The sequence below is a fragment of the Hypanus sabinus genome, chromosome 8, assembly GCF_030144855.1.
Source record: "Hypanus sabinus isolate sHypSab1 chromosome 8, sHypSab1.hap1, whole genome shotgun sequence".
Taxonomy (NCBI): domain Eukaryota; kingdom Metazoa; phylum Chordata; class Chondrichthyes; order Myliobatiformes; family Dasyatidae; genus Hypanus; species Hypanus sabinus.
The window spans coordinates 19,646,606-19,674,272 of NC_082713.1; the positions used below are offsets into that span (position 1 = coordinate 19,646,606).

At 43.5% G+C, this 27,667-nt stretch overlaps 1 protein-coding gene and 2 long non-coding RNA genes across 4 annotated transcripts in view; 2 read left to right on the forward strand and 1 right to left on the reverse strand.

Moving 5' to 3' along the window:
• LOC132397951 (uncharacterized) overlaps positions 1-23,615 on the forward strand; it is a 103,265-nt gene extending 79,650 nt beyond the window's left edge. Inside the window, exon 3 of the long non-coding RNA XR_009513491.1 lies at positions 17,870-23,615. This is a non-coding gene — a long non-coding RNA (uncharacterized LOC132397951). The remainder of the gene's footprint in view (positions 1-17,869) is intronic.
• tmem255a (transmembrane protein 255A) overlaps positions 4,332-27,667 on the reverse strand; it is a 106,485-nt gene continuing 83,149 nt past the window's right edge. The window contains exons 7-9 of one of the 2 annotated variants that reach the window (XM_059976785.1): positions 23,627-23,786; positions 11,798-11,944; positions 4,332-5,259 (exon numbers count right to left, since the gene is read on the reverse strand). In XM_059976785.1, the coding sequence (XP_059832768.1) occupies positions 5,107-5,259; positions 11,798-11,944; positions 23,627-23,786 (460 nt within the window). In that variant the 3' untranslated portion in view covers positions 4,332-5,106. The other variant, XM_059976786.1, reaches the window with a different exon arrangement.
• Positions 23,618-26,112, forward strand: LOC132397952 (uncharacterized). Its single transcript, XR_009513492.1, has 2 exons — positions 23,618-23,722; positions 25,386-26,112. It is a non-coding gene; the product is annotated as an uncharacterized LOC132397952 (long non-coding RNA).

Below are 27,667 nucleotides of genomic sequence, written 5' to 3' on the forward strand. Positions count from 1 at the left end.
CTCGTAAATCTCCTCTGAACTCTCACTAATGCTTCCACATCCTTCCTAAAGCTTCCACATGGGGTGACCAGAACTGAACACAGTACTCCAAGTGTGTTTTAACCAGTTTTGTCGAGCTGCAATATTTTGAATTCAAAACATGCCACTGTCCTGCAGAATCCCATACTGATGTTAGTGTTCCCCAATACTCTGCTGTGCATCAGCCCCTGGAGTTGCCCGCGTTGACCTCCCCACCAGCACATACTGAAGTACTCGCCCCTTATGACTTGACCCCTCCATATTCTATGGCTAATGAGCTCACATTAGTGGCATTGGAGGGAGCCGGACAGCATGGTGATGGTGGTACTGTTCGGATTTGTGGAATAAGCAGTATGAAAATGCAGGGAATGGAGGGATATGGATTGTGTATATGCTGAAGAAAATTGATTTAATTCTGCATTATGTCAAGCACTGATATACTGGGTCAAAGGGCCGGCACATATGACAAATAAAGCTAATGTCCTGGGACCCCCGCCACCCAGGCCAAGCTCTCTTCTCACCGCTGCCTTCAGGAAGAAGGTACAGGAGCCTCAGGACTCACACCACCAGGTTCAGGAAGTTATACCCCTCAACCCTCAGGCTCTTGAACCAAAGGGGATAACTTCACTTGACCCATCATTGAAATGTTCCCACAACCAATGGACTCACTTTCAAGGACTCTTCATCTTGTGTTCTTGATACTTATTGTGTATTTGTTTATTGTTATTATTTCTACAGTTTGTTGTCTTCTGCCCTGTGGCTGGGCGCCCACATTGGGCTCTCTTTCATGGATTCTGTTGTGGTTATTGTTCTATAGACTTACCGAGTATGCCTGCAAGAAAAAGAATCTCAGGGTACTATATGGTGACACGTATGTACACTGATAATAAATTTACTTTGAACTTTAATCTTTACCTTCTCTTCGAGAAACTACATTTCTTTATATGGTGAAATATTATTGTGATGCCAATTATACTCCACAGTAAATCTGATTTGTTTTAAAAGCAGACAGTCCATTTCACTGTAATTATGGTTGGCATCCAAATACTGATTTCCAGATCTTGGGCAACAAAGCCTCGTTACTGGAGATGACTACTTAGATAGTCATCTCCAGTTGTGAGAGCAGACTACATTAATAGCTGCGCCGCCTTGCTGCTTCTTAAATAGGAGTTACCAATCTGGAATGACTAACTACACAAACATTTTCAGAATATTTTATGAGAAGACTAATACATAAATATATGAAAATGTCGTAAAAATGTCCAATTTTCATCAGGGTGGAGGTACAAGAGCCTGAAGACACACAGATTTCTGCATGGCCCATAAACTCCACCTCATTATTTTGCTCTCTTTTTACATGATATTTTTTTACATTTCTTATTGTAATTTATGTACTGCTGCCACTAAATGACACACTTCATATGTCAGTGTTTGATGGCTCTGGGTCTGTACTGGCTGGAGTTTAGAAGAATGAGGGGGATCTCATTGAAACCTATCGAATATAGAAATGCCTGGGTAGAGCGGATGTGGAGAGGATGTTTCCTATGGTGTGCGACTCTCAGACCAGAGGGCGCAGCATCAGAGCAGAGGGACGTCCATTTAGAACAGAGATGAGGAGGAATTTCTTTAGCCAGAGGGTGGTGAGCCTGTGGAATTCATTGATTCAGACGGCTGTGAAGGTCAAGTCATTGGGTGTATTTAAAGCAGAGGTTGATAGATTCTTGATTAGTAGAGGCATCGAAGGCAATGAGGAGAAAGCAGGAGAATGGGGCTGAGCAGGATAATAAATCAGCCATGAAGAAATGGCAGATTTAGACTCAAGGGGCCAAATGGCCAAATGCTGACTGTATGTCTTATGGTCTTAAGATAATAAACTTAAGCTGATAACGAACCTGATTCTGATTCAATTTATTGATTTTCCTTGTGTGTAGAGGAGAAAGCTTCAAAACAGGGCATCCCATGGACAAAGATTGGAAGACCACTAGAAACCAGAATGTCCAAGTTAAATTGGGCAATTGTGAGACCCTGATGTTGCTGTCATTTCAGAGTCACAGGGGGTGTTACAGAAGGGCCATTCAGCCCATCACACCCACACTCGGCCCATACCCTTCGGACTCAGATCAGTGTATTGTCCTGCTCTCTAGGGTGCAACAATTCTACGCCTGAGGAATTACCTATTTTAGAAGCTTGAAATAATGCAGATAAAGCTCATAAAGACATTTCAAGAATTTGACCTGAGTTAGAGGGAAAGGTTGAATAGGTTAGGAATTTGTTCTCTGAAGAACGATGGGGACTCTTATAGAAGTACATAAAATTATGAGGGGTATAGAGAGAGTGAATGTATACAGGCTTTTTCCCCTCATGTTGTGTGAGGTTAGAAGAGGAGGGCATAGGTTTAGGGTGAAAGGTAAAATACCACAGAGGAAGCTGAAGTGGAATATCTTCACTCGGAGGGGGGTGAGAGTGTGGAACAAACAGCCAGCAGAAGGGGTGGATGTGGCTACAATTGTAACACTTAAGAGAAGTTTGGATAGGTACATGGATAAGAAGTGTCCGAGCGCAGGTAGGTGGGACCAGGCAGATGACCTCAGCCTGCCTTTGGGCTGTAGTTCTTTATGACTCCCTGGAGTCCAGACCTTACCAGAATGACCCATTTACCTCACTCTCTTCCAGTTTGGGGTTCTCCGGTCTCCTTCTCAGCCACTCCCCAGGCTTGGAGAGTGTCCACCCAATCTCAGACCCCAGACTTACCAGTTTCTGTGGCAGACCCTGTGAACCAAACCAATCGTGTCCTTGGATTGAGGCAATAAACTGCAGTGTAACAGACGGTGTAGTGTAAAAAAAATGATAGTTACTGAAGTAGAACATTGCACAGACATGTTTTAATGGCATGATTTGAATGCTTTTAAATAGTATAATCAGTGTTTATGTAGTTTTACCGCTCCCATCAATGTCCTCAGAGAAAGGAGTATGCCGAGTGATTTTTCAAAACTACCACAATTAGAGGTATTTGTCTTCTTCTACAGCACAATCACATTTTCTTTCGGTTGTCACCTCTTAAGCAGTCATCAAAGAAACTATTTTCTGTTCCCTGATTTTGCCACAAGTGGTTTGCTCAGTATTGAGTCATCAGATCTCTGTGGAGGTGGTGTTCAGTAAACTGCTGGCCAAACTCCCACCAAGTCCCATTTGCTCCTCACCTCTGCTCTTGCAGGCGTGCCTTCCCTCGGTTGAGGAACGTATGTATTAAAGCCTTCCTGTCCCTTAAGTCACAAGAAGTTGCAGACTCGGCACCTCATGTCTCAGTCTATGCTTCTCGCTGCCTCAGTAATACAGCCAGCGTAATCAAAGATCCCGTTCAACCCAGACATATCTCTCATCCCCTGTTCCACTGGGTAGAAGACACAAAAGCCTGAAAGCACATACCCCCAGGGTCAAGGATAGCTTCTATCCCGCTGTTAGAAAACTATGAAGTAGTCCCCTAGTAAGGTAAATTGGACTCTTGATCTCACAATCTACCTTGTTATGATGATGTACCTTGTTGTTTCCCTGCACTGCGCTTTCTCTGTAGCTGTTATGCTTTATTCGGTATTGTTATTGTTTCACCTTGTTCTGCTTTGATGCACCATGTGATGATCTGATCTGTATGACAGTATGCACAAAACACTTTTCACTGCATGTGACAATAATAAACCATTTCCAATTCCAATTCTCCAGCCTCAGTTAATCTGATTTCCACTAATCTCAGCTACTTGCTCAATTCTGTCACTGTCTTCAGCTGCCAAGGATGTAAGCAAGGTCTCTCTCCCCTACTCCATCTCCTCTATTTCTTTAACAAACTACCTAAAACCTGCCTCTTTCACCAAGTTTTTAGCAACCTACCCTACTGTGGCTTGGTATTAGATTTCGTCTGATAATAGTCCTGCAGTTGTTTACCATGTTAATAATGCCACAAAAGAGTTATTGCTAGAGAGTTCAGCTACTAATAACATAACTTTATTTTTTATGACTTTACCTCCTTGCTTCAAGGAAGGTGTTTCAGTTGTGAAAAGGAAATTAAATTTTCTTAACTCCTCTCCTAACCACAGACATTTTGTTTTCTTCTAAGAACATTAGGAACATTCCTCCTGTGAATACTGACCCATGGAAGATCTGAGCCTTACCCTCTGTTTTCTAATGCTACATTCGCACAAGGAATTAGAGTTGGAAACCCAGATGATTTTCTCCACTTAGTGCAAGGGTGCAGATCTTAAGTGCGAGAGAGAGGGGGGGGGGGGGGGGGGGGAGGGAGGGAGAGAGGGAGGGAGGGAGGGGGAGGGGGGGAGAGAGAGAGAGAGAGAGAGAGAGAGAAAAAACATGGAAATCAGCTCAACAGAACAACCAAACTCGGTCTGTGTGGCTTGTGCTGTGGTAAGAAGGAAAGATAATGGACTAATATTCCAGCACACCAACCTGGTGTACCACCAGTACATAGTACGAAAATAAGCCTCTGTTAGTACACATCTACTTGATAACAGCAGCATTGTATCATTTATCTAGACACCAAGAATATACACAATATCTTTGTAAACAGCAATGCAGATTAGTAAAAAGTAGGGATTTCAATGGGTTAAAAAAAGTCACAGGGGAAGTTAATACCATAAAGCTAAAAATAGACTATCAGTTATAAAGTACATATAGTATGTCTGCCTTTATCAATAAATTAGCAACCTAGGAAAATAGGATGGAGTAGTTAACTCCTTAAGCTCGTTTCTTCTTTGGATCAAGGGTTAAATGACACCGCCAACGGACCTTGAATTTCCAAAATTGTTTCTTTGCTTTTTATTCACTGTAACCTTGAGTATAAGTGAATTATTTTCCAACAAATAAGGATTAACATACCCTTAACAATAGGTAGCAGGATGATACGCTGATGGTTTTGTTTTTGTTTTGTACAGGTAAGTTCCTCTCGTAAAATTCACTGCAGCGAGAGCGGGTGGTGAGAGGAATCGCACGGAGTCACGCGGTGATCCATGCGGTCGCTGCTCTTGTTGTAGAGGTCTTCAGCTCGACCAGGCCTGTGCCGGTCACGGGAGGAAGGTCCCAGGTCTACGGCGTGTAAGGTGGCGGCTTTTCGTCGGGTGGGAAGTATGCTGGGGAGTAGCGAGGAGGAGTGTTTGGTGGCCACATGTAACTTGAAGCAGACTGTGAAATGGACTGTGAATCATCAGACGGTGTCGAGGCCGAGAATATACTGGGGTGCTGTTACAGAGAAAGGAATCAATCAATATTACTCAATGCAGCCCACTTACTGGATGATGATTTGTTGTTTTCATGATACTTAACATCAAATATATAGAAATCATGGATGGGATTTTTCAGTTGCCAAAACATGAACATCTATTATTATGGTGCCTTTCGTTTATACAGGAATAAAGACATTAATTGAAAAATACTTGAAGTCATATAACAACAGTCACGCTAACAAAAAACCCAATAGCAAATCTTATGAAGAGAAATCTAGAATGGAGCTATTTGTTGCTACCAAAAGCAATTTCTAATGGAACTGCTCTCAACTTAGAAAGGCAACACCTCATATTCTGGCTGGTTAACTTCTAACCTAAAGGCATGAACATTGATTTCTCTAACTTCCAGTAATTTCTCCCCCTCCCCTTTCTCTCTTTTCCCATTCCTCTCGTCTATTCTCTTATCCTCACTTCCCTCTCGTGTTCTGCTCCTTCCCTTTCTCATATGGTCCACTCTCCTCTCCTGTCAAATCCCTTCTTCAGCCCTTTACCTTTTCCACCTATCACCTCCCAGCTTTTTTATTTCACCTACCTTCCCTGCATCTAGCTCCACCTATCACTAGCCAGCTTGTATTACTTCCCAGCACCCCCCCCGCCCCCCCACCCACCTTATTCTGGCTTCTTCTCCCTTCCTTCCCAGCCCCAATGAGAGGTCTCAGCCCAAAACATCGAGTGTTTATTCCTCTCCATGGGTGCCTGACCTGCTGAATTCCTCCAGCATTTTGTATATCTTACTCTCAAATACCAGCATTTGCAGAATCTCTTCTGCCATGGATGTCTCACGGAAGTCTAGCTTATCAGCTCTAAAAAATTATTTTAAAACTCCTATAAATACATCCTAGTTGACATTAAACACCAAACATGATCTATCTGATGCTCCCAGTGCCATGTCTTAAATAGCCCATGACTACCAAGTCGATAGGCCTTCACTTAGTGGAACTGTTTCTCTGGACAGCAGAAGGGGCAAGGGCCTGAAAACCAGTTGCTTTGGGTATATGGGGCTCATGGTTGGCAGCTCATCTCGAAGGAAAACTCTGATCTCAAGCCTCCGCTGCTTTGCAGCTATACCCACTCATGGGGAAGGCTTCGGGATTAAACCTCGAGGATAAAATCTGGATCTGGTGTCCCTAAGGCAATCCTACACTGAGTTCAACACAGACTGACAACTTTTGCAGCGCCGCTGGTGCCAAACTGTGTTGGTCTCTGCCGTTCCTTTGGATTTATCAGCTACGTGGAGAGGGGGAGCCTGCTGCATGTGCAATAATTTGCTCTCCATATCGTACTGCCCTGGTATGCATATCATGTAATCAGCTAGGATGCAATATCCATGGTCAACCCCAGCCAACAGAGGGTCTCAGTTCATCAGATCCACTCACTATGCTCATCATACGCGATTATCTAGTGACCTCACAACTTCCCCTCGTGGTCTCCTATTGAATGTATGTTGCAGCCTTCGAAAATTCATACCCACACGTAGCAATACAGTTTCAGGAACAGCTTCACCCCCTCTGCCATCAGACTTCTGAACAGACTATGAACCCAGATAAGTGTGAGGTGTCGCACCTCGGTAGGGCAAATGCAAAACACAGTGCACTGTTAAGAGCAGTGTTGCTGACCAGAGAGATCTCATGATCAAAATGAGAAGCAACCATCCTTGAAGGTGGCTACACAGGTTGACAAGGCGGTTGAGAAGGCTTATGGAATGCTTGCTTATGTTATTCAAGGCACTGAGTTCAAAAGTCAGGAGGTTATGTTGCAACTTTATAAAACTCTGGTTAGGCCACGTTTACAGTATTGCATACAGTTCTGGTTACCCCACTATAGGAAGGACGTTGAGGCTTTGGAGAGGATGCAGAAGAGGTTTTCCAGCACGCTGCCTGGTTTAGAGGGCATGATCTTTCACGAGAGGCTGGACAAACTTGGGTCGTTTTCTCTGGAGCGTTGGAAACTGAGGGGAGATCTGATAGCGGTTTATAAGAGTATCTGTTTCCCAGGGTGGAAATGCTTAATACCAGAGGGCACGCATTGAAGGTGAGAGTGGATGGGTTCAAGGGGGCTATGAGGGTTAAGTTTTTTACTCAGAGCGTGGTGGATGCCTAGAATGCACTGTCTGGTTTGGTGGTAGAGGCAAACACATTAGAGGCTTTTAAGAGGTATTTGGATAGGCACATGGATGTAAGGAAGGTGCAGCTAAGTTAACAGATTTCACGTCACATGCCAGTGATAATAAACCTGATTCTGATTCTGAGGGATATGGAATGGTACAGGTAGGAGGGATTAGTGTTTGGGTGTATTCAGCTTGCTTTGTAGCTGAATGGCCCTTTCCTGTACTGTACTCTCCTATGTTCTATGTTCTACTACTTCACGATTCCTCATTTGCACTGTTAATTAATTTTTAATGTAACGTATAATAGTTATTTTTTATGCTGGCAATGCACAGCTCCCACAAAACAACACATTTCACAACTAACGTCAGTGATAATAAGCCTGATTTTGATTCTAATTCAGCTGCACTTTTAGCTGTTCTTGTGGCTCAGACATCCCTCGACTCACTTTGCAAATTACCACAATCAGAATAGCAAGTACAGTGGATTCCAGTTAATTGGGTCATTAGTTAATCAGGGCAACTCTTAAAAAACAATAACTCATTGAGAAAAGCCGGGATTCGGGCAACTCTTAAAAAACAATAACTCATTGAGAAAAGCCGGGATTCCCTTCATTTATTTGGGACACTATTCGACTTAATTGCGACAGAAGACTGTTGCCGAACAGCTTCTAAATAGGGCCTGTTGCTTGCACCTGTGTGACCTTCGGACACTACACCAAGCTTAGAGCGAACAGTTTTTAAATAGCGTTAGTTGCGTGCGTTTGTGTTCAAAATGCTGTGATTTTGGTCACTGATAGCTGACAAGAAATAAGCAGTAAGACAATTCGGAACTGTTTTGCTCACTGTGGTTTCAAGCGTTCAGGCTGGAGATGCCAGAGACAGCCAGGAGTGAAAATGAAACTATTTCACTACTTCAACAAGTTAGGACCTATAAAGAATTTGAAGGTGTCGACAACCAGCTTAAATGTTACAATGAAAATGAAGACTTGGAGGATGCAATTGTTGAAAGCATTGTATGAATGCCTCAAAGGTCATTGTACTGTAGCACGTACATGCTCTGTGATGAAGTGTTTTGAGAGGCTGGTGATGAAACACATCACCTCCTGCCTGAGAAATAACTTGGATCCACTCCAATTTGCCTACCAGTACAGCATGTCCACAGCAGATACCACTTCAGCGGCTCTTCACTCAACCTTGGAACATCTGGACAGCAAAGATGCGTACATCAGGATGCTCTTTATCAACTACAGCTCTGCACTCAGTACCATCATCCCCCCAAAACTTATCATAAGCTTCAAGTCCTAAGCCTCTATACTTCCTTGTGCACCTGGATCCTCAATTTCATCACTTGCAGACCCCAGTCAATTTGGATTGGCAACAATCTCCATCAACACAGGTGCAGCATAAGGCTGTGGTGCTTCGGTCCCTGCTCCACTCACTTACAACTGCGTGGCTAACCACAGCTCCAAAGCTATATTTAATTTTGCTGACGACACCATTGTTGTTGGCCAAATAACATGTGGTGATGAATCAGCATATAGGAGGGAGACTGAAAATCTGGCTGGGCGGTGTCACAACAACAACCTCTTACTCAATGTCAGCAAGATCAAGGAGCTGATTATTAACTTCAGGAGGTGGAAACCTGAGGTCCATGAGCCGGTACTCATCAGGGGATCAGAAGTGGAGAGGGACAGCAACTTTAAATTCCTCAGTATTACACTTTCAGAAGATCTGCTCCTGGCCTAGTGCGTAACCGCAATTACGAAGAAAGCATGGCAGCTCCTCTACTTTCTTAGGAGTTTGCGAAGAGTCAGCATGACTTCTAAAACTTTGACAAACTTTGATAGATGAGTGGCGGAGAGTATACTGACTGGTTGCAACACAGCCTGGTATGAAAACACCAATGCCCCTTGAATGCAAAATCCTACAAAAAGCAGAGGATATGACTCAGTCTATTGTGGGTAAAGCCCTTCCCACCACTGAGCATATCTAGACGGCTTGCTATCGCAAGGAAGCAGCATCCATCATCAGGAACCCCCACCACACAGGTCATGCTCTCTTCTTGCTGCTGGCATCTGGAAGAAGGTATAGGAACCTCAGAACTCACACCACCAGGTTCAGGAACAGTTATTACCCCTCAACCATCAGGCTCTTGACCAGAGGCGATAAAGTCACTCAAATTCCTTTTGAGTGGAATTATCCCCACTGGCTCTTTATCTCATGTTTTTGATATTTATTGCTTATTTTTTTGTTATTATTATTTCTTTTTTCCTTTTGTACTTGCACAGTTTGTTGTCTTTTGCACATTGGTTGTTTGTCCTGTCGGGTGTGGCCTTTCATTAATTCTCTTATGATTCTTGGACCTACAGAGTATGCCCGCAAGAAAACAAATCTCAGGGTTGTATATGGTGATGTAAATGTACTTTGATAATAATTTTACTTCAAACTTTGAAGGCAGTCCAGTATCCATTATCATACACCAGGTGTCTGCGCAGATTTGGTTCATTTAGAGTAAATCAGAAGTGCACGCATACTGGATGAATTCCAATGTCAATTGGAGGTTGGTTCTCCATCGTATCCAACAGTACCAGTAAAGCCTATGCAGGAGAGTTTTTAAGGGGGAAAGATGTTGCATTGAGGTCGTACTGTTCCCTTGACCTTGGAAGTCTAGGTCCAGTGTTACAAGCAGTCATCGCAATCTGGGGTCTTCCTTGGTTGTGATAGACGACCTTGAGTTCTTCTGTGCCTTGCCATGTACTTCACCCTCCACGAAGCGTTGCAGAACCACCTTCCTGGTGGTTCGATCTCACTGTTGGTCTCCCCCACACAGTCCTCCAGAACTGGCTTCACATGCTATGACAGGCATGACCCAAATTCACCGGGGTATAAGGCCCGCCCTCACCTGGTTTAGTCCACCGGTGGAAGCAGTCCCCTGGTGTGCAGTTGTTTGCATGCAAACTTGGAGCCACAGGTGAGAGCTGAAATAACTTTTAGGAACTAATACACAGTTTAATAGCACTGTAGTAACATTGGTGTTGTTCTAATTTATTCTGTATTTCATTTAAATACATAACTTGTACGCATTTAATGGGCGTTTGTCTTTTTGTACCTTTTTAACTATTTCCATAAAACTTCAGCTAATTGGGACAGCTGCTTCATTGTGCCAAAATGTACTGGTCCCGATGTGTCCTAATTAACCAGAATTCACTGTATATATTACTTTTTCAGAATTCGGTGGGTCTTGTCTGCAATTTAGAGAGGGGTTCATCACCCACTTTTCTTTAGAACTCTTTCCCTACATCCTTCTAGTCATCCGTTCGTCACATCCAGCACAAACTGTCCCTTTCAGTAAGGTTGTGTTATGTTGATAATAAAGGAGGTCAGGACACTGGGAGTACTCCCTGCTGCAGGTTGAAGTTGCATAGTGATCTTTTATGTCCACTTGGAGTGCGGGTAAGACCTCATTTTCACTGACCATGCACCTCTAGTGGTATACTGTTGCTCTAGCACGTTTATTGCTCAGGGCCAGGGCCAGCATCCACTTACAAACAATCTGCAGATGCTGGAAATCCGAGCAACACCCACAAAGTGCTGGAGGAACTCAGCAGGCCAGGCACCATCTAGGAAAAGGGTAGAGTCGAAGTTTTGAGTCAAAACCCTGGTTCGGCCAACATCCAGCATAGCCCAGGATCTTATTTGCCTCGGTGTAGCAGTCTGTACTGCTCTGGTCTTACTGCTATCGGGTAGCAGAAATCAGCAGAGTAGCAAAGAATATACACAGAGCTGCCACCACAGTAATAAACGCACTAAATGGCCACTTTATTAGGTACACTTGCTTGTTAATGCAAATATCTAATCAGCCAATTATGTGGCAATACTCAATGCATAAAAGCATGCAGGCATGGTCAAGAGGTTCGGTTATTGTCTGGACTAAACATCGGAATGAGGAAGAAATGCGATCTAATTGATTTTGACCATGGAATAGTTGTTGCTGCCAGATGGGGTGGCTTGAGTATCGCAGAAACTGCTGATCTGGGATTTTCACGCACAGCAGTCTCTAGAGTTTACAGTGAACGATGCGAGAAACAAAAAAACACCCAGTGAGCAGCAGTTCCGTGGGCAAAATTGCCTTGTTAACAAGAGAGGTCAGAGGAGAAAGACCAGACTGGTTCAAACTGACAGGAAGATGACAGTAACTCAAATAATCACGTGTTACAGCAGTGGTGTGCAGAAGAGCATCTCTGAATGCACAACACGTCGAACCTTGAAGTGGATGGGCTACTGCAGCAGAAGATCACACTGGGTTCCACTCTGGTACCTAATAAAGTGGCCGCTGAGTGTAGCGTTCACCGATGATGTTGATAAAACAGTCTTATTATCTAAGTACCTGTATATCGTATGGGCTGTAAGGTGGCAGATGTGGCGGCCCAGGGTAGAAGTTTGTGTAGGCCAGCATCTGTTGTCCAGGATCGCACATTATGGGTGGAGGCGGAGGTTCGGGAGCGTAGGTAATACGAGAAGCAGTTGGTGTCTGCTGGAGTAACAGTAGAAGGAGAAGGAGCATAAAGACTTGAGCCAACACTTGGTCAAGCTCACACTTTTAAACCCTCTCAATGACTGCAAACAACCTCAGTTAACAAAAATCCCCAAACTGACGCTGAGGCAACAGTCTAGTGCATTTGAAAACAAAATTAAAAGCATTTAAAAAAAATTAAAAACATCCTGAATGCTTCAGTTTTGAAACTTGGCTGAAAGAAAGGCACTGCATCTGGAACCAGAAAATCCAAAGAAAAGTGGAGACGCTGGAGATCTCAAAACAAAAGAAATGGAAATTGCTGGGGAGACGTAGTAGGTCAGGCGGCATCTGTGGAGAGAGAATTAACATTTTAAGTAAAAATTAAACCTTTGTTCAGTTCAGATCAGCTGTGCATTTTCAGCATTTTCTGTTGCTACATCTGGGAGCCTAATTAACTGTTCACCAGAGGTGGACAGAATGCTGGAAGCATCCACTGAATTTGGGGCATGGTGGTGACAGAAATCACTTTACTTGGTAATAAGAAGTACAGATTTGCATTTGTGCTTGTAGTTTCAAACTACTTATACAAAAATAAATCCCCTTCTGCTTATCACATAGCTTCTCTGAGGCAATGCCTGTTGAGCTCTTCTGCAAATGTTTCATCCACAGACCATGAAGTTCTGTGAGATCTACATCTACTGATTAAAAACTGGCAGCTGGATCATTTTCTCAGTGTTATTGTACTTATCTTCTGAATATCTTGACTCCTTATCCTTAATTCACCCAACACAGGACCTTTCTATCTTTCAAAACTCTCAATTAAACCGGCCTTTGGCATTCCAGGAAATATGAGTTCAGCTGACTAGCTTCCCAGAACTCTAATCCACTCAGCCGACCAATTCCTATCAGGAATACTAGCTCAACCTTTGCTTGGTGTGACAACTGCTCTGCCCATGACCACAAGAAACTGCAGAGAGTTGTGGACACAGCTCAGCACATTGCAGGAACTAGTCTCCCCCCTAGAGACTCTGTCTATACTTCTCACTGCCTCGATAAAGCACCCAGCATATTCAAAAACCCCACCCACCCCAGACATCCCCACCCAAGATACAAACGCCTGAAAGCACGTACCACCAGGCTCAAGGAAAGCTGCAATCCCACTGTTATCTTGAACGGACCTGCTGTACGATGAGATGGACTCCTGGCCTCAAAATCTACCTCATTATGATCTTCCACTTTATCGTTTACCTGCTCTGCAACTTTTGTGTATTTTTACATTTCATTCTGCACTGTTATTGTTTTACTTTATTCTAGCTCAATGCACTGTGTAATGATCTGATCTGTATGAACAGTATGCAAGACAAGCTCCTCATTGTATCTTGGTACATGCCTATCTGAGAGTGCTGTTCTTGGACGACAGTTCAGCATTCAACACCATTATTCCATCCAGGCTCGACAAGAAGCTCAGGGACCTCAGCCTTGACCCTGCTTTTTGGATTCTGGATTCTGGACATCCTGTCAGATCACCGGCAGGTGGTAAGTGTGGGCTTCCTCACCTCCACCCCTCTGACTCTCAATGCAGGAGCCTCTCAGGGCTGTGTACTAAGTCCCCTCCTTTACTCCCTGTATACCCATGACTGTGTCGCCACCCACAGCTCCAATCTGCTAATTAAATTTGCCCACAACACTACATTGATTGGCCGAATCTCAAATGATAATGAGGTGGCCTACAAGGAAGAAATCATCTCTCTGACATGGCGGTGTCAAGAAAACAACCTCTCCCTCAATGTCACAAAAACAAAGGAGCTGATTGTGGGTTACAGGAAGAATGGAGATGGGCTAACCCCTATTGACATCAATGGATCTGGGGTTGAGAGGGTGAACAGCTTTAAGTTCCTGGGCATCCACATCACCGAGGACCTCACGTGGTCTGTACACACCAGCTGTGTGGTGAAAAAGGCACAACAGCGCCTCTTTCACCTCAGATGGTTGAGGAAGTTTGGTATGGGCCCCCAAATCCTAAGAACTTTCTACAAAAGCACAATTAAGAGCATCCTGACTGGCTGCATCACTGCCTGATATGGGAACTGTACCTCCCTTAATCGCAGGATTCTACAGAGAGTGGAGCAGACAGCCCAGTGCATTTTGTAGTTGTGAACTTCCCATGATTCAGGACATTTACAAAGACAGGTATGTAAAAAGGGCCCGTAGGATCATTGGGGACACTAGTCACCCCAACCACAATCTATTTCAGCTGCTACCATTCGGGAAATGATACTGCAGTATAAAAGCCAAGACCAACAGGCTCCAGGACAGCTTCTTCCACCAGGCCATCAGACTGATGAACTCACTGATTATTAGAGTGTATTTCTATGTTACATTGACTGTTCTATTTATTACAAATTGCTATGATTGCATATTGCATATTTAGACAGAGACGTAACGTAAAGATTTTTACTCCTCATGTATGTGAAGGATGTAAGAAATAAAGTCAACTCAGTTCAATTCAATAATAAACCATCTCATTGTTCTGTGTGTGCTCACCCACCCATTCTCAGTTCAGTAACAGCTCACTTTAAGAGTAGCATATTTTCTTTTCAAATTCCTCATGGTCTCACCCCTCCACTATTTCTGCAACACTCTCCAGTCTCCATAGCTTTCCAATTTATTTGGATTCCTCTACCCTTACATCTGCGAAATATGATATTCTACCACTACCGATTGTGTCAAATGCCTCCTCTCCAGTCTACTGTTTCCTTCATTATGACATTTCTTAAGCCCTCCTCGACTGACCTTTGGTTGTCTGTTACCATTGTTTAGCAGTAAACAGGGGTGTTTGGTAGTGTGGCAGTGAGCGGAACACTATTACAGAGCCAGTGACCCAGGTTCCGTTCTGCTGCTTTCTATAAGGAGTTTCTATGTTCTCCCCCATGATGGCCTGGGTTTCCTCCAGGTGCTCCAGCTTCCTCCCTCATTCCAAAGATGTACGGGTTAGGAGGTTCATTGGTCACATGGACACAATGGCTTGTTGGGCCAGAAGGACTTGTTACTGTGCTGTGTCTCAACGAAGTATAGCCTGCTTGATTGGAGTTTAATCCTCTGCTGTAAACAGTCACTCCCTTCACCACCACTGCCATATGGACCCATCTACAAAAAAATCACTGCTCACCAACAGTTCTCTGACAACACCTCCAAACCTGCAACCTCTAGCCCCAAGATGGAGCACAAGGTAATTCCAGCTCTTCTTTGGTCTACACCACAAACATTGCTAGCCGATGGAACTAGCCAGAATAATAGTGTGGCATGGACTAGACGGGCTGAAGGGCCTCGTTCTGTGCTGTCACCCTCGATAACTATGAATAAAGCATCATCTTCTCAAAGAAAGGAGCAATAAATGCTACTCTTGTCCATATGCCGCAAATGAATAATGAAAAGGAAATTTGTTTGATACAGCTTTGATAAAACTTAATTATGTAAATGATGGTAATATAAATGATGCATTATTTTTGCCATGGTTATTTAGTTACTGAAGATCAGGACTGTGGCTGCTTTCTACATGTTACAACCCATTTCACATTGAAGTCACTTGCTCCACAGCAGAGTTCTCTCTGTTCCTAAGGAATTTTAATATTCAAGCAGAAACACAGCAAAAATAAAATTGTAAAGGGGCTAATGGTTTTGTCAAAACCAACCCTTGGAAGATGCAGCCATGTGAAATTACATTTTAAGTTCTTCATTTTGAATAAAATCAAAGTGATCAGAAAAACAAATCTTCAGTCTGCAAACCCGACACATTTTCAAACTTGTTAATACTATTACTGACTAAACCCCTGGAAGGTCCTCATTCCTCCCCAACCCCAGCTCAAGAAACTTGAAGCACTAGTAACAAGGTCAATTTTTGCACAAATTATTCATGTTCAAAATTTTAATTCTGCGTAGTACTCAAAGCATCAGAAATGTGGTAATGACTTTCTCCATGTAATGATGAGCATGTATGGAGACATTTTGTTACAGATTCTTCAATCAGGCCATATGTATTTCAGAATTTTAAGTGGCACATGTAAAGTATATTCCTTAATTAGATTTTATCTTCTTCTTTCCATTAACGTCTCAGCCAAATAAGGAAATGGCTTTATAAAAGCTGTGCATCTTGAAAGAAACAAAATAAAAGATAAAGAGATTAGCTGTTCTTGTCAGATGCATCATTGTGTGTCAAATCAAATCAGCGAGGATCATGCAGGGGACAACCCAATTCTGGTAGAAATATAGCATGCCCACAATGCATTAACCCTAATCCTGTGTCTGGATGAAACCAGAGCACCCAGAGGAAACCAACACGGTCATGGGGAGAACAGATGAACTCCTTACAGACAGTGTCAGGAATGGAACCCCAAGTGGTGATAACTGACACTTTGATGACATAAAGGTTGGGGGTGTTGTGGATAGTGTGGAGTGCTGTCAGGGGTTACAGCGGGACATCCATAGGATGCAAAACTGGGCTAAGAGGTGACAGATGGAGTTCAACCCAGATAAGTGTGAAGTGGTTCATTTTGGCAGGTCAAATATGATGGCAGAATATAGTATTCATGGTAAGACTCTTGGCAGTGTGGAGGATCAGAGGGAGCTTGGGGTCTGAGTCCATAGGACACTCAAAGCTGCCGTGCAGGTTGACTCTGTGGTTAAGAAGGCATACGGTGTATTGACCTTCATCAATCGTGGGATTGAGTTTAAGAGCTGAGAGGTAATATTATAGCTCTATGGGACCCTGGTCAGACCCCACTTGGAGTACTGTGCTCAGTTCTGGTCTCCTCACTACAGGAAGGATGTGGAAACTATAGAAAGGGTGCAGAGGAGATTTACAAGGATGTTGCCTGGATTTGGGGGAGTATGCCTCATGAGAATAGGTTGAGTGAACTTGGCCTTTTCTCCTTGGAGTGACGGAGGATGAGAAGTGACCTGATAGAGGTGTATAAGATGATGAGAGGCATTGATCGTGTGGATAGTCAGAGGCTTTCTTCTCAGGGCTGAAATGACTAACACAAGAGGGCATAGTTTTAAGGTGCTTGGAAGTAGGCACAGAGGAGATGTCGGGGTAAGTTTGTTTACGCAGAGAGTGGTGAGTGTGTGGAATGGGCTGCCAGCATCGGTGGTGGAGGTGGATACAATAGGGTCTTTTAAGAGATTCTTGGATAGGTATGTGAAACTTAGAAAAATGGAGGGCTATGGGTAACCCTAGGTAATTTTTAAACTAAATACATGTTTGGCACAGCTTTGAGGGCTGAAGGGCCTGTTTCATGTTGTAGGTTTTCTATGTTTCTATGTTCTATGAAAATAGAGCAGAAAAATTAGTGGGAAGTTAGAGAATTGGGAAGCTCTTAAAAACCAACAGAAGGCAACTAAAAAGCCATAAGGAAAGAAAAGATAAAATATGAAGGTAAGTTAGCCAATAATATCAGAAGATATCATTTTTTTTCAGATATATAAAGAGTAAACGAGAGGTGAGAGTGGATATTGGACCTCTGGAAAATGATGCTGGAGAGGGAGTAATGGGGAACAAATAAACGGTGGGCAAACTTAAGAATTTTACATCATTCTTCACTGTTGAAGACTCTGGCAGTAAGTCAGAAATTCAAGGGTCGAGGGCAGAAGTAAGTCCAGTTGCTAAAACTAGATAGACGGTATCGGGAAGCTAAAATGTCTGAAGGTAGGTAAGGCACCCGGAACGGATGGAGTATACCCCAGGGTTCTGAAAGAAGAAGCTGAAGAGATTGTGGGAGCTTTAGCAATGATCTTTCAAAAATCATGAAAATGCAAATGTCACTCCACTCTTCAAGAAGGGAAGGAGCTTAGGAAGAGACCATGGCACCTAATGGCGACTCCTTTGCTCGCATCTTCGGAAACAGCTCTATTTCCATCTTAAATATCCCTGTTTTTCCCTTTCAGGGTTCTTTTGAAGACTCTGACCCGGAGTTACACGTTCTTTGCGGGAATGGGACCCGCTCTCGGGGTTTCACGACTGGCCGTTGTTCGATATGCCAAGTGCGTGGCCTAAGAGCTTTGCTGGTCTTCACCAGTCCAGGATCTCATGGCTCTGGAGACAGGCGGACCGAAGGTTGGTGTCTCTGCAGGAATCCGGTGTGTCATGGGAGATGGAAGATCAAAAGCTGCAAGCTGGCTGCAGGCTGTGTGTGTCCAGAGACCCGAGCTCTTTGGGCACAGAGCTCAGAAAAAGTGACACAACAGACTTTTAACATCGTAAATCAGCGAGTTGTTTGTTCTGTCTCCCTTCTCGCTGTGAAACAGAGACACCTCTTTCTCCCTTATTAGAGAGAGAGGGAGAGCCTGTGGTATGTCAAATACCGGGTGAACAAGTAGTCATTGGGGTACTGCAAGTCTATGTCTTTGCTGATGATTTGCTGCACACTTCAGTGCTCGGCGGTGGGGGCTGTTGCTTTTTTCTGCTGGTGGGGGGAGGGGGATTGTTGCTTGCTGCCGCTTACGCATGGGAGGGGTGAACTGGGGGTGGGGCTTTTGGGTTCTAACATTTAACTCATTCATTCTTTGGGGGCACTCCTCTGTTATCGTGGATGGTTGCGAGAAAAAAGTATATTGTATACATTTCTCTGACATTAAACTGTACCTTTGAAACCTTTGAAGGTCTTGGGAAGCTAAAATGTCTGAAGGTAGGTAAGGCACCTGGAACAGATGGAGTATACCCCAGGGTTCTGAAAGAAGAAACTGAAGAGATTGTGGGAGCATTAATAATGATCTTTCAAGATTCAAAAAATTGCAAATCTCACTCCACTCTTCAAGAAGGGAAGGAGGCAAAAGAAAGGAAATTTTAGGCTAGTAAGCATGACCTCAGAAGTTGGGAAGATGTTGGAGTTGATGAGTAAGGATGAGGTTTTGGGATACTTGGAGGTACATGATAAAATAAGCCAAGTCAGAATGATTTCCTTAAGCGAAAAGCATGTCAGACAAACCTGTTGGAATTCTTTGAGGCCATAATAAGCAGGATAGACAAAGGATTGTCAGGGGATGTTGTTTCCTTGGATTTTCAGAAGGCCTTTGATGAGGTGCCACACATGAGGCTGTTTAACAAGTTAAGAGCCCGTGGGATTACAGGAAAGATTTTAGCATAGATCAATTGGTTGATTGATTGAAGGCAAAGAGTGGGAATAAAGGCAGCCTTTTCTGGTTGGCTGCCAGCATCAAGTGGCAGGAATTGCTTCTTTTGGATGATGGAATTGTGGCCAAGTTTGCCAACAATATGAAGTTAATGAAGGGGCAGGTATTGGTGAGGAAGCAGGGATTCAGCAGAGGATTGAGGCAGATTGGGAGAATGGGCAAAGAAGTTACAGATGGAATACAGTATCGGGAAGTGTATGGTCATCCACTTTGGTAGAAGAAATAAAGCGTAGACTATGTTCGAAATGGGTAGAAAATTTAAAAATCTGATGTGTAAAGGGACTTGGGAGTTATTCTGCAGGATTCTTGAAAGGTTACCCTGTAGGTTGAGTTGGTGGTAAGGAAGGCAAATGCAATGTTAGCATTCATTTTGGGAGGACTAGAATATAGAACATAGAACAATACAGCACATTACAGGCCCTTCGGCCCACAATATTGTGCCGACCCTTAAACCCTGCCTCCCATATAACCCTCCACCTTAAATTTCTCCATATACCTTTCTGGTAGTCTCTTAAATTTCACTAGCATATCTGCCTCCACCACTGACTCAGGCAGTGCATTCCACGCACCAATCACTCTCTGAGTAAAAAACCTTCCTCTAATATCCCCCTTGAACTTTCCACCCCTTACCTTAAAACCATGCCTCTTGTACTGAGCAGTGGTGCCCTGGGGAAGAGGCACTGGCTGTCCACTCTGTCTATTCCTCTTAATATCTTGTATACCTCTATCATGTCTCCTCTCATCCTCCTTCTCTCCAGAGAGTAAAGCGCTAGCTCCCTTAATCTCTGATCATAATGCATACTCTCTAAACCAGGCAGTATCCTGGTAAATCTCCTCTGTACCCTTTCCAATGCTTCCACATCCTTCCTATACTGAGGCGACCAGAACTGGACACAGTACTCCAAGTGTGGCCCAACCAGAGTTTTATAGAGCTGCATCATTACCCCGCGACTCTTAAACTCTATCCCTCGACTTATGAAAGCTAACACCCCATAAGCTTTCTTAACTACCCTATCTACCTGTGAGGCAACTTTCAGGGATCTGTGGACATGTACCCCCAGATCCCTCTGCTCCTCCACACTTCCAAGTATCCTGCCATTTACTTTGTACTCTGCCTTGGAGTTTGTCCTTTCAAAGTGTACCACCTCACACTTCTCCGGGTTGAACTCCATCTGCCACTTCTCAGCCCACTTCTGCATCCCATCAATGTCTCTCTGCAATCTTAGACAATCCTCTACACTATCCACAACACCACCAACCTTTGTGTCGTCTGCAAACTTGCCAACCCACCCTTCTACCCCACTTCCAGGTTGTTAATAAAAATCACGAAAAGTAGAGGTCCCAGAACTGATCCTTGTGGGACACCACTAGTCACGACCCTCCAATCCGAATGTACTCCCTCCACCACGAGAAAGAGCAAGGACGTAATGCTGAGGCTTTATAAGGCATTGGTCAGACCACCCTTGGAGTACCGGTATTGTGAGCAGTTTTGGGCCCTGTATCTGAGAAAAGATGTGCTGCCTTTGGCCAGGGCACAGAGGAGGTTCACAAGAATGATTCCAGGTATGAAAAGGTTAGCACACGAGGAACATTTGATGGCTCTGGGCCTGTACTCACTGGAGTTTAGAAGAATGAAGGGACCTCAGGAAAACCTACTGAGATAGAGAGGATGTTTCCTATAGCGGGGAGTCCAGGACCAGTGGGCACAGCCTCATAATGGAGACAAGTCCATTTAGAACACAGATGAGGAAGATTTTCTTTAGCCAGAGTGTAGTGAATCTATGGAATTAATTGCCACAGGTGGCTTTACAGGTTGGTATTTTCTTGATTAGTCAAAGTGTCAAAGGTTATGGGGAGATGGCGGGAGAACGGGGTTGAAAGGGGTAATAAATTGGTCGTGATGGAATGGCAGGTCAGACTTCTATCCATGACTAAATTATTTTAAATTGTGCTCCCAGCAGGAGTTTCCAACCCCAGGTCCATGGATCCCTTGCTTAACGGTATCGGTCCTTGGCATAAAAAAGGTTAGGAACCCCTGGCCGAAGGTAATTCCTAAACACGCCTATTCATTGCTGCCATCAAACTAACCCATACAGAGCTGAGAATGAAGGAATAGGTTCTTTTTGTTGCATCTGTGGAGGTAAGAGTTTCTCTGACTGTTAAGGCTCTATGAGGGATCAAGTCCATGGTGTGTCAGGGAGGCACTGATGTGGCAATATCAGTGACAACAGCTTTGCAGTAACTCAGTGCATCGCCCTGCATCTGCACAGGAGAAAAGGACAGGCCATTCTCTCCCTTCAGTTGCTGCTCCTTCAATAAGATCATGGACTATCTGTACTTCAGCAGTACCCCTAACTAACAAAACTCGCTTGATCACAGATTGAAGGGCTCCTCTAGTATTGACAGGGAGGGGAGAATGGTTGATTTGGGCAGCTCTGGAATATACACAATGCAAATTCAATGTGGGTTTTGTTTCCTCACAGAGTAAATGCTGGTTAAAGTGTCAGTAGGTCTCCTCTCGGTCACCCATAGGAGTTTTCTCAACAAACTTACAGCTGGGGCTTCATAGCTACAGCCACCCATGTCCAATTGTCCAATCCTCACCTCCGGCACAGTCCGTGAAGCTCACACGTTCTCCAGGTCACTGGGTGGACTTCCTTCAGGTGCGCCATTTCCCTCCCACCTCCGAAAAATATCTGGGTTGGTCAGTAAATAGAAAACCTACAGCACAATACAGGCCCTTCGGCCCACAACGCCATGCTGAACATGTCCTTACTTCAGAAATTACCTCAGGTTACCCATAGCCCTCTATTTTTCTAAGCTCCATGTACCAAATTGTCCAGAATAAATAATCCAGATTGTTGTGAGTGATAGAATCTGGAGTGAACTCATGGGAATGTGGGTGAGGGGGATATTAATGGATATTGTTTACTTAAAATTTTCAAAAGACCTTTGACAAAGTGTCACATATGAGGCTGCTAAACAAGATACAAGTCCATGGTATTACAGGAAAGATATGAGCATGGATAGAAGATTGGCTGATCGGCAGGAGGTAGAGAGTGGGAATAAAGGGATCCTTTTCTGGTAACTAGCAGTGTAATGAAGGAGTCGGTGTTGTGAACATTCACATTATATGTCAATGATCTGGATGATGGAATTGATGGCTTTGTGGCCAAGACTGTGGAAGATACAAACATAGGTGGAGGGGCAAGTAGTATTGAGGAAGCTGGGAATCTGCAGAAGGACAGATTTGTGGAATGGGTTGATAAATGACAGGTAGATTGCAATGTAGGGCAGTGTATGGTCATGCACTTTGTTAGAAGGAATAAACATGTAAACTGTTCTCTAAATGGGGAGCAAAGTCAAAATTAGGAAGTGGAAAGGTACTCAGGTCTCCTTGTGCAGGAATCCCTCCATAGGATTCTCTTCAATAGATGCTGCCCGACTTACTGAGTTCCCCCAGCATTTTGTGTGTTTTGCTCAAGATTTCCAGCATCGGCAGAATCTCTTGTGCTTAATAGAACAATGCTGCATTCAAACAATGCCTTTCACAACTTAAGGACACACCAAAGCAACTAGCAACCAATGAGTTAAAAAGGAACTGGGCAACCAGTTGTGCAACAGCAAGTTCCCGTAAAGTGGGACTTGATAGCACTCAGATATTCTCTGTAAATGATGCTGGTTGAGGAATACACATTTGTCAGAACACTTGGGAGAATTCCCTGGTCCTTTTTATTTTGAAATACTGTTATGGGATCTTAGGGTATTGCTATAACATATCGTCTGAAAGGTAACTCCTCTGATAGTGTAATGCTCTGTCAGCATTGTACAGGAACTTGGGCTCCACCATTCCCTCGGGTGTCTCGCATAGATTGAAACTTGTATTTCTCTTACCTCTTCAGCAAAAAGGAAGAAGGCAAAGCTTCTCTTATCCCTACATCACGTGAAGAAGAGGCATGTGAGATTATCCAAATACAATTTGCCTCTGTGTCCAGGAAGGGACAGCACCTCTGGTGAAGGGGCCTGTCAAATCCATTCTGGGGCAGCTCACTCACCTTTGGTCCCCAGCGGACACTCAGCTCTCACCTGTGGCTCCAACTAGCTGTTTGCATGTGACAGCGTCCACAGCCCAGTACAAAGGCGGGCTAGACCAGGTGAGGGTAGCTGGCAGGTCTCATATACCAGTGAGATAGGGACCTGCCTGCCCCAGCACGTGAAGTCAGCTCCAGCGGACTGGGAGGATGAGATCCAATGGCCTGCAACACTCTCCAATGGAGAGTGAAGGCCATGACAAGGCACCACATGGTCATCACATGGTCAACCAAAGAAGACCCCAGATGTGACGACTACTCGTACGACTGGACGTGGACCTCTGAGGTCCAGAAAGTGGAACTGCCCCAATGCAATGGCTTTTCCACTTCAAAAACTCTCCCGCACAGGTTTCCTATTATCATCAGATACAACGGACAACCACCTCAAATTTGCTTTAGTAAAACAGAGAAAGTTTAATACCATGTCTTTGAAGGAACCAAGGATGGCTGCGGTGATGATTCCAAGGAACAACCCCACGATATTGAGGATTGTCGATGACCATAGCAGGTGATACAGGTGAATAACTTCTTGGCAACTTCCCACATCATTGTATTCATAATAGCCACCCAGAGTGTCTCGACTGCAACGAAGGAATAGGAAAAAAAATTAGTAAGACTTTGGAGTTTTGTACATCAGGAGAATGGGCAAAGAAGTGGCAGATGGAATATGGCGTCAGGGTGTATATGGTCAAGTATTTTGGTATGAGAAACAAAACAGGAGGCTATTTTCTAAAAGGAGAAAAACTCCAAAAAATTGAGGTGCAAAAGGACTTTGAAATCCTTGTGCAGGATTCCCTGAAGGTTAATTTGCAGGTTGAGCTGGTGGTGAGGAAGGCAAATGCAGCGTTAGCATTCATTTTGAGGGGACTGGAATATCAAAGCAACGATGTAATGTTATAAGGCATTGGTGAGGCCTCACTTAGAGTACTGTGAGCAGCTTTGGGCTCCTTAATCTAAGAAAGGATGTGAAAATGATTCTGGGATTGAAAGGCTTATCATCTGAGGGGTGTTTAATGGTTTTAGGTCTCTACTTACTGGAATTCTTAAGACTATGGGGGGATCTCATTGAAGCCTATTAAATGCTGATAGAGTGGATGTGAAGAGGATGTTTCCTGTGGTGGGAGGGTCTAAGACCAGAGGACACAGCCTCAAAATAGAGGGATGTCCATTTAGAATGAAGATGAGGAGGAATTGCTTTAGCCAGGTAGTGGTAAATCTGTAGAATTAATTGCCATAGGCAGCCGTGGAGCCCAAGTCATTGGGAATACTTAAGGCAGAGGTTAATAGGTTTTTGATTAGTCAGGAATTGAAGGGTTACGGAGAGAAAGCAAGATATTGGGGCTGAGAGGGAAAATGGATCAGCCATGTTGAAATGGCAGAGCAGACTCAATAGGCCTAATTCTGCTCCTTTATCTGATGGTCTTGTGGATTTTTACTTTCAGCCCTCAAGCCGCAAGTAGACCTCTGTTTCAAATGAGGGACAATCCCAGGGATAACGTTCCGCCCTCAACACAGCATGATGTTCAACCTCCCCATTAACTGCAGGCAGCTGGCTTGGCATGACAGAGGGAAATAAGCAGTTCCTGAATAACTGAATGTGTGTCTTCAGGCTTCTGTACCTCCTTCTTTTTTTTTATTTTAAAAAATAAAAAAAATTTTAGCTCCCCCCCCCTCCCCTCTTATCCGCCTTCTTGATGGTAGCAATGAGGAGAGGGTATGTCCTGGGTGATGGGGGTTCTTAATGATGGATGCTGCCTTTTTGAGGCACCAGTCCCAGAAGATGGCCTGGATACTATAGAGGACAGTACCCATGATGGAACTGACATTGGTTTTGATTATTTGCTCTGAATGAGCCATTGCACTGAAACATTAATTAGAACTGGAATTTTTAAGAAAATGTATTTAGGAAAATAAGCAGATGAAGCAAATTTGATAGCGCAGTAGCTGAATGTTCAATAATCTACTTGTGTTAAAATAAAATGCATGAATTTCATTGATCAAATGGTTAACCAATATAAAATGTTAACAATCTTACATTTGCAGTTTTGACTGCTGTTTGTTGTTAACATAATTAAACCACTTGGCATTCCTTGACATACATACTACTGCATTTATTTATAGCGTTTCTGGGGATTAGAACAATTTCACATTAATTGAATTCCTACTTTCATTTTCCACAGAGATTTATAAATCACAGAATCATTATCCCTCAAACCCCAACTGAACCAGGCGCAGGAACAGTCATTACCTTCAACCATCAAGCTGCTGAACCAGCAAGGATAACTTCACTCACCTCAACGCTGAGCTGATTCAACAACCCACAGGCTCACTTTCAAAGACTCTACAATTCATGATCTCAATATTATTTATTTATTAATTATTATCGTCACTATTTGTTTTGTATTATGCACCATTTGTCTTTCCTGAGCACATCTAGCAAGAGCACTGCCACAACAAAGCAGTATCCATCATCCAGGGACCCCCCACCATCCAGGCCATGTTCCCTTCTTGCTGCCCTCATTCGGGAAGGAGGTACAGGAGCCTGAGGTCCCACATCACCAGGTTCAGGAATATTTATTATCATACAACCATCATGCCCCTGAACCAGTGTGGATAACTTCACTCACCACAGTACTGAACTAATTCCACAATCTACAGGCTAACTTTCAAGAACTCCAAAAATCATGTTCTCAGTGTTATTATTATTAAAATTATTATCTTTCCATCCATCCTTTATTTTTTATTTGCAGTTTGTCTTCTTTGCACGTTGGTTGTTTGTCAGCCAGTATTTTATTGACTCTATTGTATTTCTTTGTTCTACTGTGAATGCCCACAAGAAAATGAATCTCAGGGTAGTAGATGGTGACACATACGTACTTTGATAATAAATTTACTTTGAACTTTGAAGTGTGTTGGCCTTTTGTTTGAGCATTCCAGTCTGCCTCCTATTTGGCTCTTTCTCCAAGGAAATTGCGTGCATCAGTATTCTTTTGCCAAACTATTCAAGGAAATGGAAAGTTTTCATTTTCTGTATTTCAAATCATGAAAAATCAGCACAATAAAAAGTGTAATCCAGTGAATTACAACAACCAAGCCACTTGACATGAACACACAACACATATTCTACAATTGATTGCTAGGAGATAAGGTGGCTGGAAAAACTGTACTGCCTGGGAAGGGCAAGGCAGAGGGAGGAATTACAATGAGAAGCTGCAAAGTTCAAGTGGAATTAGCAAAAATCCAGGGGAGCCCATGTGTCCGATGCTTCAACATAAAATATGATTTAAAAACTCTCTGGTGGTAGGAATTGTTACTGTTTACTTCACCATAACTTGTAGCATAGATTTTTAATTTCTTTTAAAACTATCCATTGTCCAGTTCAATCAACACAAGGTCCTTTGGAAGTGTTATTTTTAAAATTTAACTCTATGTAAGAAGATGAGAGTTTCCAATATCATAATCAGTATAGGTGGGATAAGACTATAAAACCAAAAGACATAGGAGCAGAATTGGGCCATTTGGCCGACCGCATCTGCTTCACCATTCCTTCTCAACCTCATTCATCTGCCTTCTCCCTGTAACCTTTGACACCCTGGCTAATCAAGAACCTATCCACCTCTGCTTTAAATATATCCAATTCTGGAGGCGAAGTCGAGCTGTCCTTGACAATGAATTCCACAGATTCACCACCCTCTGGCTAAAGAAATTCCTTCTCATTTCTGTTCTAAAGGGGAATTCCTCCTATTCTTAGGCTGTGCCCTCTGGTTGTAAACTCACCCACTATAAGAAACATCCACTCTATCTAGGCCTTTCAAGATTCAATAGGTTTTAATGAGTTCCCCCATCATTCTCATTAACTCCAGCGAGTACAAGCCCAGAGCACCTCATGTTAACCCTTTCATTCCCAGAATCATTCTTGTGAACTTCCTATGGAACCTCTCCAATGCCAGCACATCTTTTCTTAGCTAAGGGGCTTGAAACTGCTCACCACATCCTAACTGCTGTCTGAGCATTGCCTTATAAAATCTCACCATTATATCCTTACTCTTATATTCTAATCCTCTCAAAATGAGTGCTAACATTACATTTGCCTTCCTTACCACTGATTCAACTTGCAAGTTACCTTTGGGATTCCTGCACATGACTGCACCCCCATCTACACCTCCAACTCCATAACTAAATTTGCAGACAATACCACAGTGGTTGGCCTGATCTCAGACGAGGATGAAACAGCCTACAGGCTCGAGGTGGATCATCTGACGAAGTGGTGTAAAGACAATGACCTGGTCCTTAACACTTCTAAGACCAAAGAGATGATCTTTGACTTCAGGAGATCAAAGGACAGAGTACACACCCCCCTCCATATACATGGAGAGGTAGTGGAAAGTATGGAAAACCTAAAGTTCCTTGGAGTTATGTTGTCAAAATAGCTGACATGGACCACCAACACCTCGCTGCTTGT